General features: G+C 44.5%; 1 protein-coding gene across 1 annotated transcript in view; it reads left to right on the forward strand.

Moving 5' to 3' along the window:
- Window positions 1-17,420, forward strand: part of cadpsa (Ca2+-dependent activator protein for secretion a) — a 127,838-nt gene that overhangs the window by 24,141 nt on the left and 86,277 nt on the right. Inside the window, exons 2-3 of the mRNA XM_066670357.1 lie at window positions 3,874-3,987; window positions 6,589-6,921. Coding sequence (XP_066526454.1) covers window positions 3,874-3,987; window positions 6,589-6,921 — 447 coding nt within the window. The remainder of the gene's footprint in view (window positions 1-3,873; window positions 3,988-6,588; window positions 6,922-17,420) is intronic.

The following is a 17,420-nucleotide window of genomic DNA, read 5'->3' on the forward strand; positions in this document are numbered from 1 at the left end:
AAAGTCCATTGTTGCTACATCATTTGCAAATAAGCCTAATCACTTACTAGAGGTGTCATATTAGTCTCGGTTGGCTGATTTTCCAGTGTAAAAACCAAAATAAAGACCCCATCTGATGATGTATTTTGAATGTGTGAGGAATGTTTGTAAATCTACAACTTCTTTGGGGATGGTTTGGTTGTGTTTACTAGCTCTAGGGTGTTATCTCTGCTAGACAAAGCAGCCTAGACCAGTATCTGTTGGGATTCGGATGCTGGTATGCTGCTCAACCAACAATGATTCTGCAGGGTAACCATCTAAAGCATCAACAAATTAGCATTAAATAACAGAAACAATAGACCAGAAAAAATTCAATATTAATAAAATCAGTGTGGGTGTTCATTTCTCTCTCTCTCTCTCTCTGTGTCTCTCTCATCCCCCCTTAGGCTCCGTGGCCTCAGATGGATCACCAGTGCGTGCATTAGGCATTAGGTCCATTACTCTCATGCTGGCTGGAGTAATGACTATAAAAGATAAGTCACTGATGTAATGACCACAGCAATTAAATCCCCTCCCTCCAAACTCTCCCATCACAGAAAGCTCTGCAGGCCGCAGTGACCCCGGGCATTAATTACCAGCAGGGCGGCAGCATTGAGGCCATCAGCTGCCTTCTGAAACACACACACACACACACTTCACAGCTTCATCACTTCCTTCATACCTCTTTAAATGGGAGCATCAGATTTCAGACTGATGGAAAAGGGCTAATAGGATTGTGTATAATCTCAGAATCTTTGCATCCTCTTCACATCTGCTTTCTAAGGCCAATATATGGCTAATATTTGGGTTTTTAAAAGCAGATTTTCACTCATTTTCCATGACTTTAGGGCTTGGTCTTGGATTCACTACATGAAATGAATTATTCGGTTTAAAATGTTAGGAGCTGAGCTCAGCTGTTGCTAATTCTAAACTAATAATCAGCTCAAATAAACAGTTTGGCAATAACAGTAATGAAATGTTAAAGACATACTATAGGAAAGGTTTTATGTTCTGGCTCCTGGGCTCCCCCTATAGTTGCAGAGTGTAATTCACTTTGACAGCACTGCCCTGAAGTCAAGGAGGACGGAGGAGGGAGGGAGAGGTGGTTTTCTACCCTCCTCCCAATGTTACATAGTGCAGTTTCTGCAGTGCTGAGCCCACGGTCGCAATGACAGAGGTTCCATTTTCCCTGTTACAGGTCAGTGAAATGTCACAATGATTTTGCAGCTGTAATTATAAGGTAAAAATACTACCTAGTGTGGTTTTAACATAAATGTTGGCATATCAGAAACCAGGAAATGAAGTTCTGTACTTAACAGATGGCAAATAGAAATGGCACAATTAAGCACAGCTCAGTGACATACGCTCCAACAACAATAAGCACACGTTCGTAATAAAATAATATGTCCACCATTGCAGAGATAACAGAATGCAGTCATTCAGCAGCTGTTTTGTTTAGATAATCTTTTGTCCTGCACAGGAAGAGTAAAGAATAAGCTTTTGATGTGTATGTGTGTGTGTTTATGTGTGTGTGTGTGTGTGTGTGTGTGTGTGTGTGTGTGTGTGTGTGTGTGTGTGTGTGTGTGATGATAAACATGTGTGGGCAGGTCTACCTCTGGCTTCTCCAGCCATCTGGTCACTGTTTTCAAAGCCTGTCACACTCTGGCTGTATGTATGCATATGAACGTCCTTTCAAAAGACCCAGGTGTGTGTGTGTGTGTGTGTGTGTGTGGTCAGCATTAAGGATGAAACGCTCACTCACACACACACACACACACACACACATACACACGCACACACTATCTGCCACTCATCTGCAACTCAAAGGCTCCGCTCCTCACGTCGACAGAGCTGGTTCCTTAGTTTTGTGATGTCACAAACACTGGCCGTTTGAATTTGTGTTTTTGTGACACTTTTGGAACACTGAATTTTGAAAGTGGAAATGCTCAGCCATGTTGCTGACTGATTTTTTACATTTTTATTTTTTGGCTCATGAAACGTCTTCTAACATATAAACAGCACCACGCACAAATGTTAATCACTCATTCCAAAACCATCGGATGGCGATTCTTCACTCCAGAACGCGCCAGTGCTGTGGGCCTTTATATCCCTCTTGGCATCAGGCAGTGTGCTGACTTTTGGACCCAGCAAAGACATGTTTCAAAAGGCGCTCTTTGTTTTCGTACATTATGCACTTGCCACACAGCGATTGATGGCAGTAACCAAGGGGACATTTCCCAAAAGTTCTCAGCCTTATGACTGCTGTTATACTGCAGACTCTGTGTTCAAAATCTAAGCCTATTATGTCCCGGCGATCATTATGCCTTAAAGACTTTGGGAAATGCTGCCCAGAGCAGCTGGTGCCCAAAACTAAGAGCACACCAGCACAGTGTGAACATTAGTTAGGTAGAAAAAAAAAAGAAGGACAGAGAAGACAAACTGGTGGGCTACATCTGCCACTGTCGTTAAAAGTGGGATGTTTAGATCAAAAGACCATCCTCGTTTAATCTGCGACTGTCTTTGTGGAGCACATATACATTTCCAGTGCAGCAAAATAAGGGAAAGCATTTAAAGGGCCCTTCCTTTACATAGTCATGTGACAAATACAGGTAGTAAATACAGGTAGAGAATCACAGCTCCAGGGTCCTGGCTTTAAATCCTCAGGGAGAAGAGGTGGAGCTAACAACTGTAGGTTGATTTATTTATTTATGTACTTACTTGTCATTAAGTGAAAAAAACAAAAGGTTTCACTGCATTTTTCAAATTATATCTGATCTAAGATCAGTTTCACCATCTATAAAACATCTCTAATGTCAGAACTGCCCTTAGACCAGTGACATTTTGTGAAGTGTGGCCCATGGTCTTAAGCTGAAAAGCTAATTTCCCCTTTAAACTGTTATGACAAATAGAGTAAGCAGTAGCTGACGGAGGAGAGCAGAGGGCAGCATGTAATCTATAATTACCCATTTCCTGACTCCATTATGAGGGCAGAGACAAGGCCAGCTCACAGCGTGTTAATAATTTGTGTGTTCTGAATGTTGCGGAGGAGAAAAGCTCTTCTGTGTTGGAGACAGACTCTGGGTTTTGGCAAGGGAACGCTGGGAAAGATCTTTGAGGGCATGAGGAAAAAGTAACAGTCTCCATATAGGCTTAGAGACTCAGCATGGTCTGATATATTTATAATTAAGCCAGGCATGGAGCTAGTTTCAAATCTCTGGACATAGGGTCATGTCTGGGACAGCTTTTGGTGGCTATGATTTACTTTAGTGTTCCACAAAGCCGAACTCTATGAAAGCTTTTCAACAAAAATCCAAGGAATGCTAAGCTTTTAGCAATTTTTATAAGCATCTATCTATACATCGTTCTGAAACTGCAACCTGACACGATGCCAGATTTCCCAGAAATCCCCTTCCCACTTTTATCTGTAAAGTTGCTTTCCTGGAAACAGGAGGTGTCGTTCCCTCAGTGATGCTTTGCTAATGTCAGTCTTTTGAAAAATATGAAAAGAAACCAGTCTGAGACGAAGAGACTCATCCTGCTGCATGATGCTGAACATCTGGAATGTTCGGAACATTTTTTTGACTTATGAGTCACTGTCAAAAAAGAAAGAAAGAAATATAATAATCGTACATCTTCATTTGGTGTTCGTTATATTATTGCTCTGTAATGTGTTGATAAACTTCTCTTCTCTCCTCTCCTCTCCTCTTCTCTTCTCTTCTCTTCTCTTCTGTCCTGTTCTCTTCTCTTCTCTTCTCTTCTCTTCTCTTCTCTTCTCTTCTCTTCTCTTCTCTTCTCTTCTCTTCTGTCCTGTTCTCTTCTCTTCTCTTCTCTTCTCTTCTATTCTCTTCTCCATAGATCAGTAAACAGCAGCTGCAGATAGTGAAAGATCGTTTCCAGGCATTTCTGAACGGAGAGACCCAGATTGTGGCAGACGAGGCCTTCATCAACGCTGTACAGAGCTACTACGAGGTGAGGATTCTTTACACAATGAAGCCAAAGCTAATGTGCAACACTCAGTTGTGCTTCGCTCTGTAATCAAGGTTATGCCCATATTAGGACTTCTGGGTCTGAGCTCTTTATCTGTTTGAGAGCAATGAATGTGTTGAGGAAAAATAATGTGATTTTGTAAATGTGTAATGCCCTAAAATACAAAGTGAATGAAGGTAAATTTGCTCCATCAGCTCAAACTGAGCGGCAGTTCAGTCAAACGAGGGCAAATTACTAAGAGTTCAGGGCCAGACAGAGGCAGCTTTTCCAATTCAATTAGTGACCTGACCACTATTACTGAATTTGCTGGGGATGTTCCCCTGTGTTCAACTCATCCTCACCTTTTTATCCAGAGAGAGAGAGAGAGAGAGAGAGAGAGAGAGAGAGAGAGAGAGAGGGAGCGAGAGAGAGAGAGAGAGAGAGAGGGAGCGAGAGAGAGAGAGAGAGAGAGAGAGAGAGAGAGAGAGAGAGAGAGAGAGAGAGAGAGAAAATTGGAGAAAGAGGTTTGTAGAGACAGATTGATTGCACCTGAACAGGGGCAGCATGATGGGGAGAGAGAGGGAGAGAAATGGGTAGTTAGAAAGAGAAATAATGGGAGGAGGGAACAGACGGTGTAGAGGTGTCAAGTACTTAACTTTGGCTGGAGCAAGCTGAAGAGAATAATACACTGCTTAAGTCAGTAACGATGTGTTATTTAGTGTTATTGTCCTGCCCTCATGGTGTCACTTCTCTTCTCTTTTCTACTCTTCTCTTAACACTCTTTTAAAACTCTTATTGGTACCGCTTTAAAATAAGACAATTTATAAAGGTTTATAAAAGGTTTAAAAACCTGTTTATTACATGGTTGTTAATTAGGTTGCAAAAACCTTAAAGGTCATTGATAATCATTTATAGCACAGAGATAGGAAGGGCTACAGTGATCTGTTTATTGCCTATTGTCCATTGCCCTTTCTATTTGTGTGTTATAACAAATAACTATATGAAAAAATAACTATTAATAAGTAGATTTTAAACAATTTATAAAGCTTTAAAAGTGTAGTCTTATTCTAAAGTGGTGCCATTTTATTTTCTTCTCTTCTCTTCTCTTCTCTTAATAGCATTTGACAGACAGTCTAAGCCTGAGTGACTTTGATGTAATGTTGTAGTCTCTTACTTTCACATGCCACAGAGACAGGCAACTGAACACCAGTCAGCAATTCCACTGTGTGGATAGCAGTGGCATTATTCATTCATTCATTCATTCATTCATTCATTCATTCATTTTCTGTAACCCTTATCCAGTTCAGGGTCGCGGTGGGTCCAGAGCCTACCTGTAATCATTGGGCGCAAGGCGGGGAATACACCCTGGAGGGGGTGCCAGTCCTTCACAGAGCAACACACACACTCAGTAACACATTCACTCACACGCTCACACCTACGGACACTTTTCAGTCTCCAATCCACCTACCAACGTGTGTCTTTGGAGTGTGGGAGGAAACCGGAGCACCCGGAGGAAACCCACGCAGACACAGGGAGAACACACCACACTCCTCACAGACAGTCACCCGGAGGAAACCCACGCAGACACAGGGAGAACACACCACACTCCTCACAGACAGTCACCCGGAGGCAACCCATGCGGACACAAAGAGAACACACCACACTCCTCACAGAGAGTCACAATTTCGGAGCGGGACTTGAACCCACAACCTCCATGTCCCTGGAGCTGTTTGATTGCGACACCAACTTCTGCGCCACCATGCCACCCAGCATTATTCACTTTGCTTAAATAAATAAATAAATAAATAATTTTAAATATAGAGCAGCAAAAGGGGGAATGAGAGAAGAAAAAAAGTGGCTGCCACTTGCCACTGATCTGGAGCAAAGTGTTTTAATGAGTGTCACAAGTTTCTGCTGATCCCAAGCCAGCACCCAGGTGGGCAAGTCAGTAACCCCCTGTATCCAGGCTGAGAAATAGATTTCCTTAGGGCTGGACACAGAAAACTGCCTCAAATTGAATGGAAACATTACAGCACAAAACACTGTGATTGGACTGGGTGAAAAAAATGCTCTGTGCTTTGCCTCTACACTTAGGGACAAAGGCAGTAAAGACCCAGCAACTGTCCCTCTCACAAAGCTGTCTACAAGCTTCTATTAGAAATGTCTTAAAAATGTGCCAACTTAGCGACATAAAAGACTCTAAAATAATGTGAAACTGTCCACAGGTGTGAGAGGGTGAGTGGCTGGGTGAGTAAGTCCTGCCTTGTCTGCAGATGATGGTAGGTTCCAGATTCACCACACCCCTTACTGTGACAAAGCAGTTACAGAAGATGAATAAGTTACTATTATGGGATGCTATGTTGCAGTTATGAGATACTAAATCATTATTATGAGATGGCAATTTGCAATTAAGAGATACTAGGTCAATATTATGAAACAATATGTCATAGTTATGAAAGAGTAAATTATATCCATGATCTCTCTGCAATGTTTAATAACTATAGCACAATTATGCTTTGTGAAACAGGGCCCTGTTCAGAAGTGAAGGTAATAGTAAACAGTGCAAGGCCAAAATCACTAATTCTAAACTGCTGTCATCCTCAGGTTTTCCTGAAGAGCGACAGAGTGTCGAGGATGGTCCAGAGCGGCGGCTGCTCAGCTAACGACTCTCGGGAGGTCTTTAAGAAGCACATTGAGAAGAGAGTAAGAAGTCTCCCTGAGATCGATGGCCTGAGCAAAGAGACAGTGCTCAGCTCCTGGATAGCCAAGTTCGACACCATCTACCGAGGAGAGGAAGACCCTCGCAAGCACCAGCAGAGGATGACGGCCAGCGCAGCCTCCGAACTCATCCTCAGCAAGGACCAGCTCTACGAGATGTTCCAGCAGATCCTAGGCATCAAGAAGTTCGAACATCAGCTACTCTACAATGCTTGCCAGGTACGTCTCTCTCAGTGGCGGATGCTGGTCTTTCAAGGAGGGGAAGCTCAATAACGGCCTACATCATAAAATGTGTCAGTTTATTTACACGTAAATTCTACCCTCCGTTCCTTCTTAAGAATATGATCTGTGACTCTGTCGTACCAAAAGGCGTCTTTTCCAGGGACTTGACTAGTGTCCTCTCAATGGCCAGCAGAGCTATGCTGCTTAAACGGCCTTGGCCCATGTGAAGTGTGTCCGCCTGTGAGTGCTTTGTGATGGTGAAGGGGCTCAGCAGCACCCGCTGGACAGAAACTGTGATAGAAGTCAGAAAGAGTGATAGAAGTCAGTCTCCAAACACAAGCAGCTACAAAAAACTCCACCAGAAATAGAAGCTCGATTTGTCACTAGTCGTTTTTTACCGCTAAGAGGTTTAAGAAGTCTGGTTCAACTCAGAACAGAATGAAAATCTCCCATGAATCTTTACACCAAAATATCGCTGATTCACTCACTTAGCTGTCAATCAAAAAGGGATTCAGCCTCAGACAGATCATCCAATCATCATGGAGAAGCTGAGCGTCCGGGCCAGCCGAGGCCCCATAGACCCCCAGAGGCGCTGAGCATCCGATGGGTGGGACAAAGCCCAGCATTTATCCAATGGCTCGTCTCGTTTCGCTGCTTCACTGTTGAACTCTGTGGACGCTCAGCGTCCTCACTGTTTAAAGCACTGTGAAGCTGCAGGAATGATTGAGAGGAAAGCCGTATCTTTACCAGTGATAAGAAGCTGATTCTGAACAAAAGTTGATCGCGTTGTAGTGCATATTTATTCAACGACATGTGCACACAACAGTATATATTTGATCACTTATTTTGTGACCTTTTAGGGGAAGCTGAGCTTCCCTTGCAGTCTTAGAGCAATCGCTTCTGGTCTCTCTGGGATCTGAACTGCTGCTTCTAGGCTTGACCAATTGGACGCAGGTTAAGGCCATTTACGGAGTTTCCAAAAAGCAACAATCTGTATTTTCACAACCGAAATGTAGCAAACAATATTTATCAAAGCGATTGTTTACTATTTGTACACAATACATCGGATGAAATGACAAAACGTTTTGTTGTGTTTGAATGATCCAGTTTATGCTCCATAGAGTGGGTCCCCTACATGGACTTGGCCGTACTGAGACATCCAGGCATCAATGTCTGTTTCATAATGTGAAATGGGAATGACTGTTTGCAGCCAAACATATTGGATAAGTAAAGAATTTTAGTGTAGAGTCTGGAACTAAAAAATGATACATTTTAGAGAGACGTATGGACTCTCATTTCTTACAGTGGTGATGAAAAGTGGTGGCATTATCTATTTGTTTGGTTTATTAAAGTTTTTATAAGTTTATAGTAGCAGTCTTTGAATCCAGACCAGCTAGTGGGTATCACCCGATTATAGCTGCAACTGCTAATGCACCTGACTCGCCTGGTATAGTGTCATAGCAGCTGGCCATTGAGGTCTGGACTCTGAGGTCTGTGAACACTCCCACTAACTGCATTCAGTATTTTTGTATGTTTTCATTAACCTGCAGGATCTGCTTTTTATATTCCACCTTATCGCAAGTTCATATGTGACTCACACACAGAGTTCTGAGGCCATAAATAGCCAATGAGATGTCCAGATACATGTCATCTCACTCTCACTGAGTCCTGTTTACCTCGAAGGTCAGATACCAGAGCTGGGAATGATGTCACACACAAGATGACTGTTCTCCATTCAGAAGACCCTACGCCCTGGCTTGTTAGCATTGCTAGCGATACCAGCTGTTAACAGCACTTTATGCAATATTTAATGCATCCGAACACCATAAAAAAATGTCCACATACAGCAGTTGGGCAGTGCTGTGTTCATGACTGATTTAATGAGACACAATTTGACAGAACCTCAAAAAACAGTACGACACTCCTGCTTTCACACACTCAATGTGTGAACAGCCATCTTGGATTCCGAACTAGTTGAGGCTCTCCCAAATTACTGAGTAGGAAGTTCAACTCGTGGGGGCATTCCAGTTGAAATGCCTTACTTGGAACTCGGAAATTTCGAATTTCATAAATTTTCTTTACAAGGTTTTGCACATGCTATGTCACTTGACATCTTTACACGCTTGGAAGAGTTCACTAACAGCCCAGACGTGTTATGTTAATTACCAGACACCCACACAGGGAGAGGCCAGGCCATGGAGCATGGCTGTTAAGCTCACTTCGATGTTTCACTTCGATTTCTTCCCACGGTCCAAAAAACACAGGTTGGTAGATGAATTGGTGACTCAGAAAGTGTCTATAGGTGTGAGTGAATGTGTGTGTGTCACCCTGTGGAGGACTGGCGCCCCCTCCAGGGTGTGTTCCTGCCTTGCGCCCAGTGATTCCAGGTAGGCTCCGGACCCACCGTGACCCTGAATGGATGTCTTTAAGAAAATTGAAAAAGATAAAGTGACGAGTGCAACAAAACTGAATCATATCCAGGCACCTGCACACAGCGGTGCTTCAATAGTTCTGTAGGAGGGACGACACAAGTGGGTAGCGAGTGGGGTACGGAATAATACCCAGAAATTACAGAGGAGAGACAGAGAGATTGAATGAAAATACATTGAGACAAAAGAGAGGCTGTGGGTGGGGAGTCAAATCTAGCTGGTGAACCTACGGACTGATCAAAGCTAATTATCAGTTCTTTTGTTTGAGTTTTGTTCAGACGGATGTGCACTTGCCATGTGAAGTGTGATGTAGTGAGTATTGAAGAAAGAAAGAAAGAAAGAAAGAAAGAAAGAAAGAAAGAAAGAAAGAAAGAAAGAATCAATCTCAACATATGGTATCGTTTTTTATCTTCATGCCCAACATAGAGCTGCTGCTCCTTCATGTGGAAAGTAGACACTTGGTAAGGAGGCCGCCTAGAAGAATAAAGGCATAGATAACAGAGAGAAGGCTCAGGAATAGAACCAAGATTCACTGGCAGGATTAAATGTCCTGGCGTTGGAACGCCTGGGGCCCCCCAAATGTTGCGGAAGTAGATACCTAGATGTTTAGTAGATGTATTTTTTGCTCTCCCTGTTGCCATTGTGACCCTGAAATGGATTATTTATATTATATTTATGTACATTTATTGAGGATGATCTGTATTAGATTTGTGAGAGAATGTAACCCATACGCTGAACGTGACACGCAATAAATAGTGTTTTAAGTCTTTTGAAGCTAATATTTCCTGGTAAAGGCAAAAGTCTGACATGAATGACACTGGAACAAGATTTCTCCCACATTTGGGTCATGAACTTTGCCACAGAACCACAGAATGAGGCCCGTTGGCATGGTAGCCAGAACTCCCCCTTAACAGCAGTAGTATTACAGTCCCAATAGCACTGAGTACCCTGCTATTAAACCCTACTTACTTAAGCTTTAACAAACCCCCACACCTATTTGCACTCAAATGTCAGGCCAGGCTTTTGTCCGTCTACAGCTACGACTAGCCCTTTGTCTTTGAAGAACAGAGGACGAGCCAAGCTTGTATTTAACAAGTGTTCCAAACGATGTCAGAACTGGAAATATGATATGGATTTCTCCGGACACTAACTCTGTGTCTACTGAAGACATCTGGAAGGCTTTAGGAAAGAAAGCACTGGAGGCTTCCCCTGATCAGCATGCATCTTTCTGCGTTCCCATTGGCCGATAAGGAACATGTGCTGTATGTGATTGTTTCTCAATTAGCCTACGAACGAACCCCCACTCCTCTCTTTGGATGGTAATAACCCAGTCGCCGTGGCAACAGAAGATGGAACGACTGAGCGTCACACCAACACCTGCAGAACCACTACAAACTAGAAGCTTCAGCCAATACCCCCCCAAAGCACACACACAAGTGTGTGTGTATGTGTGTGCATGTATAGCACATATATGAGACAATATAAAAATGGGACTTCTAACAACTGTACAAAGTCTGCAAGACCAAACTTTAACAATTTAAAGCATACATCTTTGAGGCCCTAGAAAATATTTAGGTTCACTTCACTACAGCTTTGAAAACATCCACTGGTGATTAATGTCCATCATTCTACTGTAAAAAGACAACACAACATTGTGGCTCTCAAAGGATGTGTAGCCTTCAAGAAGTGCTTAATGAGAAAAGGTAATAGACAGCAAAGAATATTAAAGGAACATTAGGAAAGATGTTGATTTATTTTGTTTGTCCTGTGCTTCCCCTAGTTGCAGAGAGCAATTCATTTTAACAGCACTGTACTGAAACCAAGGGGGATGGGATGGGGAATGGGTGGTTTCCTACCCTCCTCTGAAAGTTACATATTGCTGTTTCTGCAGTGCTGAGTACCAAGTATGGCGAAGCAGGTTAGTGTCGCAGTCACACAGCTTCAGGGACCTGGAGGTTGTGGATTCGATTTCCGCTCCGGGTGACTGTCTGTGAGGAGTTGGTATGTTCTCCCTGTGTTTGTGTGGGTTTCCTCCGGGTGACTGTCTGTGAGGAGTGTGGGGTGTTCTCTCTGTGTCTGCGTGGGTTTCCTCCGGGTGACTGTCTGTGAGGAGTGTGGTGTGTTCTCCCTGTGTCTGCATGGGTTTCCTCCGGGTGACTGTCTGTGAGGAGTTGGTGTGTTCTCCCTGTGTCTGCATGGGTTTCCTCTGGGTGACTGTCTGTGAGGAGTTGGTGTGTTCTCCCTATGTCCGCGTGGGTTTCCTCCGGGTGACTGTCTGTGAGGAGTTGGTGTGTTCTCCCTGTGTCTGCGTGGGTTTCCTCCAGGTGACTGTCTGTGAGGAGTGTGGTGTGTTCTCCCTGTGTCTGCGTGGGTTTCCTCCGGGTGACTGTCTGTGAGGAGTGTGGTGTGTTCTCCCGGTGTCTGCGTGGGTTTCCTCCGGGTGACTGTCTGTGAGGAGTGTGGTGTGTTCTCCCTGTGTACTCGTGGGTTTCCTCCGGGTGACTGTCTGTGAGGAGTTGGTGTGTTCTCCCTGTGTCTGCGTGGGTTTCCTCCGGGTGACTGTCTGTGAGGAGTGTGGTGTGTTCTCTCTGTGTCTGCGTGGGTTTCCTCCGGTTGACTGTCTGTGAGGAGTGTGGTGTGTTCTCCCGGTGCCTGCGTGGGTTTCCTCCGGTTGACTGTCTGTGAGGAGTTTGGTGTGTTCTCCCTGTGTCTGCGTGGGTTTCCTCCGGGTGACTGTCTGTGAGGAGTGTGGTGTGTTCTCCCTGTGTCTGCTTGGGTTTCCTCCGGGTGACTGTCTGTGAGGAGTGTGGTGTGTTCTCCCTGTGTCTGCTTGGGTTTCCTCCGGGTGACTGTCTGTGAGGAGTGTGGTGTGTTCTCCCTGCGTCTGCATGGATTTCCTCCGGGTGACTGTCTGTGAGGAGTTGGTGTGTTCTCCCTGTGTCTGCGTGGGTTTCCTCCGGGTGACTGTCTGTGAGGAGTGTGGTGTGTCCTCCCTGTGTCTGCATGGGTTTCCTCCGGGTGACTGTCTGTGAGGAGTGTGGTGTGTTCTCCCTGTGTCTGCTGGGGTTTCCTCTGGGTGCTCCGGTTTCTTCCCACAGTCCAAAAACACACGTCAGTAGGTTTATTGGTGAGTCAAAAGTGACCGTAAGTGTGAGTGTGTGAGTGAATGTGATTGTGAGTGTGTGTGTTGCCCTGTGAAGGACTGGCGCCCCCTCCAGGGTGTTTTCCCACCATGCGCCCAATGATTCCAGGTAGGCTCTGGACCCACAGTGACCCTGAATTAGATAAGCGCTTACAGATAATGGATGGATGGATGAGTACCAAGTAACTAGTACCTAGTGGTCTTTAAACAAAGATGCTGCTGGTGTTCCCAGAACAAAGACCTCAGCATCACTGAATGTTTCCTGATAGATTCGGATTGTGAGAAGAGGAACCTGGAACACTGAGTATGAACATTGCAGATATGGAAAAATGTACTCTGTGGATTTCACGGTTTATCCTATGAAAGACCCAATAGGGGAATGTGAAATAATCTGGGATGCGACATATCTTAAGTATGGTGGACACCCTTTACCCCGCCATAACCCCCCCCCCCCCAAAAAAAAAGACCCTCGTGCAGGCTTCTGTCCTTGTTTTCATTTATGTTTATTTCCCCACAGCAATTTTGCACAGCCTTTCCTTACCTCTGTCTGAAAAACCACTTTCACTTCTGTGCACATCATGTCTGTGAGTGTGCTAAACAGCTTTCCACTTATGTGTGTGTGCTGTCTCCCGGGTGGAGGAAGGGAGTTTAATCTAATATATTGACTGTTTCCTGAGGGTACATAGGGACATTGGCCATGGATGGCTGCTGACTGACAGGTAATTAAAACGCACACCGAAAATGCTAGAACACACTTCAGCCCCCCAATGCTGACAAACATTGAAACTGTGATTCATTTCCTGGCCTGTGGCTCAGATTAAAACAAAACACTCTCACACACACATACAAACACACACACACACCTTTAACTAGTAACTATGACTCTGTTACTTAAGAGATCACATCGCTCAATTGAAACGCTTTATTCCCGAGCCGTGACACAGCGAGTGCAGCTGCTTCTCTGTGGATTTCTTATTTATAAGACACAGAGTCATCTTTCTTTTTTTATTCTGTGGCACGACTCAAGATCAAAAGACCCGTTCCCTTACTTTTCTTACAGAGTGTGTGTGTGTGTGTGTGTGTGTGTGAGAGAGAGAGAGAGAGAGAGAGAGAGAGAGAGAGATTACCTTGCTCTGATCATCTACAGAGTCAGAACATCAGTAAGGCATCAGCTTAGTATCAAGACGCTGAGCACAGTAGGAGGTGCGAGTGTGTGTGTGTGTGTGTGTGTGTGTGTGTGTGCGTGTGTGTGTGTGTGTGTGCATGCGTTTTGGTACAGATCTGGGACTTTTCAGTCAAAACAATCAGTCATTCAATGCAAAACCGCATACACACATTAGCCATAACATTGTAGATACATCTTAGTTTCTTCCTTCATCGTCCAGTTCCTCAGCTCCACTGTCCTTATAGGTGCACTTTTTAGTTCTACAGTTACAGACCGTAGACCATCTGTTGCTCTGCATACTGTGTTAGCCTCTCCTTCACTCTCTTCTCCAATGGTCAGGACCCAGATATGGAGATATGATCCCCACAGAGCAGGTATGATTTGGGTGACGGATCATTCTCAGTGCTGCAGTGACACTGACGTGATGGTGGTGTGTTAGTGTGTGTTGCGTTAGTATAAATGGATCAGACACAGCAGTGCTGCTGGAGTTTATAAACACTGTGTCCACATACGGTCCACTCTGTTCGACACACATTTCCGTTAGCAGCTCGTCTGTTGCTGCTCTAGTCCTCCATCAGTGATCAATGGTTGGTTTGCTGGATATTTTTGGTCGGTGGGCAGTTCTCAGTCCAGCATTGCTACTGAGGTCTTTAAAAAACTCCAGCAGCACTGCTGTGTCTAATCCACTCATACCAGCACGACACACCATCACCACGTCTGAGTCACTGCAGCGCCGAGAATGATTCACCCTCCAAATCATACCTGCCCTGTGGTGGTCCTATGAGGGTTCTCACTGTTGAAGAACAGGGTGAAAAGGGGCAAAAAGTATGCAGAGCAACCAATGGGCTGTAATCGGTAATTGTAACGCTATGACATGTCCTGTGTGGTCAGTGAAGCTAATAAATATATAACGAGGGTAGAAACAAGGAGGTTAACGTTAAAATAAATCCTTTCAGACCCATATGCTCTCACAGTGGATGGATGGAGAGAATCACCTGTGTTCAGATGTGCCTTTAGACTAAAGCTTGATTTTCACTTTTCACAAGTGCTATTTATGTCCTGGGATCAGTTCTGGGGCAAGGTTTGCACAGTCCTTTGTGTTGTTTTTGTTTTAAATACAACATCCAACTGACCACTGACTTATACTCAGTTAGTTTCATATTAAATAGATTGTGTTCCTCTGCTTTGGAGCTAAATGTTGTCCTGCTTTTGTCACACAGCATTCCCTAAGAACACACAAACACACACACACACTGCAACATGGCCTTTAATGATAGCCTCCCACAGATTTCAGCAGGAGCTCCCCTCACCATGTCACGACCTCAAACACACACAGACGTCATGAAACGTGGCTGCCACCGGGCACCCATCAAGGCCCTAAACCTAATCAAAAGGGTGGTTCAAGGGCCATGAGATACTTTTACCATTAGGTCACAGCTCTTTCTCTTTCTCTCTCTCTCTCTCTCTCTCTCTCTCTCTCTCTCTCTCTCTCTCTCTCCTGCTGTATTTCTCTATTAGCCTTGGTGTATGAGGAGTACATATGGCTTTGATGAATGTATTCTGTCCTGTAATGATGACTGAGTTACCAGAATAAATTCGATTTCGCCCATTTGCTCAGGAGATGTGGCCTGGCACTGGTGTCTTTGAGTAGGAGTGGTGTATTTTCTTTCATTTTTCCTTGTTTTTTTTTTTCCGCTGGTGAATAACATTTGTCCTGGTGGTCCACACCCTGCTTTAATTAAATCACTCTCAGTTTGAGCTTAATTGGCAATGTCCACAGGAAAATATGGAAAATATGCCAAACGCAGCAGGGTGCCATGTTCAGCTCATGCCAGTTCATGCGCACAAGGAGTAAAAATCAGTTGACGAGACCATTTTTGATAGTTTGCTGAGTGTAGACTACACATACAAATATCACCTATAATGCAGGTAAACATCACCTATAACAAGTCAATTCATTCATTCATTATCTGTAACCCTTATCCAGTTCAGGGTCACGGTGGGTCCAGAGCCTACCTGAAATCATTGGGCGCAAGGCATCATTGGGGGCACCAGTCCTTCACAGGGCAACACACACACTCACACCTACGGACACTTTTGAGTCGTCAATCCACCTACCAACGTGTGTGTTTTTGTGGGAGGAAACCGGAGCACCCAGAGGAAACCCACGCAGACACAGGGAGAACACAACACACTCCTCACAGACAGTCACCCGGAGGAAACCCACGCAGACACAGAGAGAACACACCACACTCCTCACAGACAGTCACCCGGAGGAAACCCACACAGACACAGGGAGAACACAACACACTCCTCACAGACAGTCACCCGGAGGAAACCCACGCAGATACAGAGAGAACACACCACACTCCTCACAGACAGTCACCCGGAGGAAACCCACACAGACACAGGGAGAACACACCACACTCCTCACAGACAGTCACCCGGAGGAAACCCACGCAGACACAGAGAGAACACACCACACTCCTCACAGACAGTCACCCGGAGGAAACCCACACAGACACAGGGAGAACACACCACACTCCTCACAGACAGTCACCTGGAGCGGGAATCGAACCCACAACCTACAGGCTCCTGGGGCTGTGTGACTGTGACACTACCTGCTGCGCCACCGTGCCGCCCTAACAAGTCAATAGCTACTTTAAAGTGTGCCCATTTTGGACAGATTCAGATAAAAACAAATGTTATCATGAAACCAAAGGTCATCAGGTTCACTTCCAAATATCCACAAGATGGGTATAAAGCCCCCAGTATTGTAGCAGTGGACCCACATTCCCTGGTCTATGAGTTTGCGATCCAGAACTTACCACGCAACGTTAGTTTTTTATTTCTTTAAACACTGTCGTGAATCCAGTCCCAGCTTTTACTTTGTGTTTACAGCAGTTTGGCACTTGGCTTTGGATCTAAACAGATTCTGAACAGCAGGCGTGCAGCTGATTGCAGTTTTGAAAAGACTGTGATGTACAGTTGTTGTCACAGAGACTGAGTCACAGCGATGATTCAATTCCATGGTAACTTTAGAGACAATTTTGACATTTAGCAACTTTCATTTCTTTATTTGTAAACTTTCACTAACTGATACTTCATAGGTGCAATAAGGCTCTTCTTCTTCGGACACAGGTTAAGGCCATTTTCACACAACTGTAAAAGAACAGTAAAAATTTTCTAACAAAACATATAGCAAGTAGTATTTATTGTGTGTTATTTCTGCAACGCACATGAGACATACAGGGGTTAGACAATGAAGCTGAAACACCTGTCATTGTAGTGTGTGAGGTTTCATGGCTAAATTGGAGCAGCCTGGTGGCCAATCTTTTACTGCACATTGCACCAGTAAGACCATGTGCATCCAATGGTTCAAACATTGTGTCCTGAAGGCGGTGCCGTGTATCAGGACGACAATGCACCAATACACACAGCAAGACTGGTGAAAGATTGGTTTGATGAACATGAAAGTGAAGTTGAACATCTCCCATGGCCTGCACAGTCACCAGATCTAAATATTATTGAGCCACTTTGGGGTGTTTTGGAGGAGCGAGTCAGGAAACGTTTTCCTCCACCAGCATCACGTAGTCACCCGGCCACTATCCTGCAAGAAGAATGGCTTAAACTCCCTCTGACCACTGTGCAGGACTTGTATATGTCATTCCCAAGACGAACTGACGCTGTATTGGCTGCAAAAGGAGGCCTTACACCACACTAATAAATTATTGTGGTCTAAAACCAGGTGTTTCACTTT

The sequence above is a fragment of the Hoplias malabaricus genome, chromosome 5, assembly GCF_029633855.1.
Source record: "Hoplias malabaricus isolate fHopMal1 chromosome 5, fHopMal1.hap1, whole genome shotgun sequence".
NCBI lineage: Eukaryota > Metazoa > Chordata > Actinopteri > Characiformes > Erythrinidae > Hoplias > Hoplias malabaricus.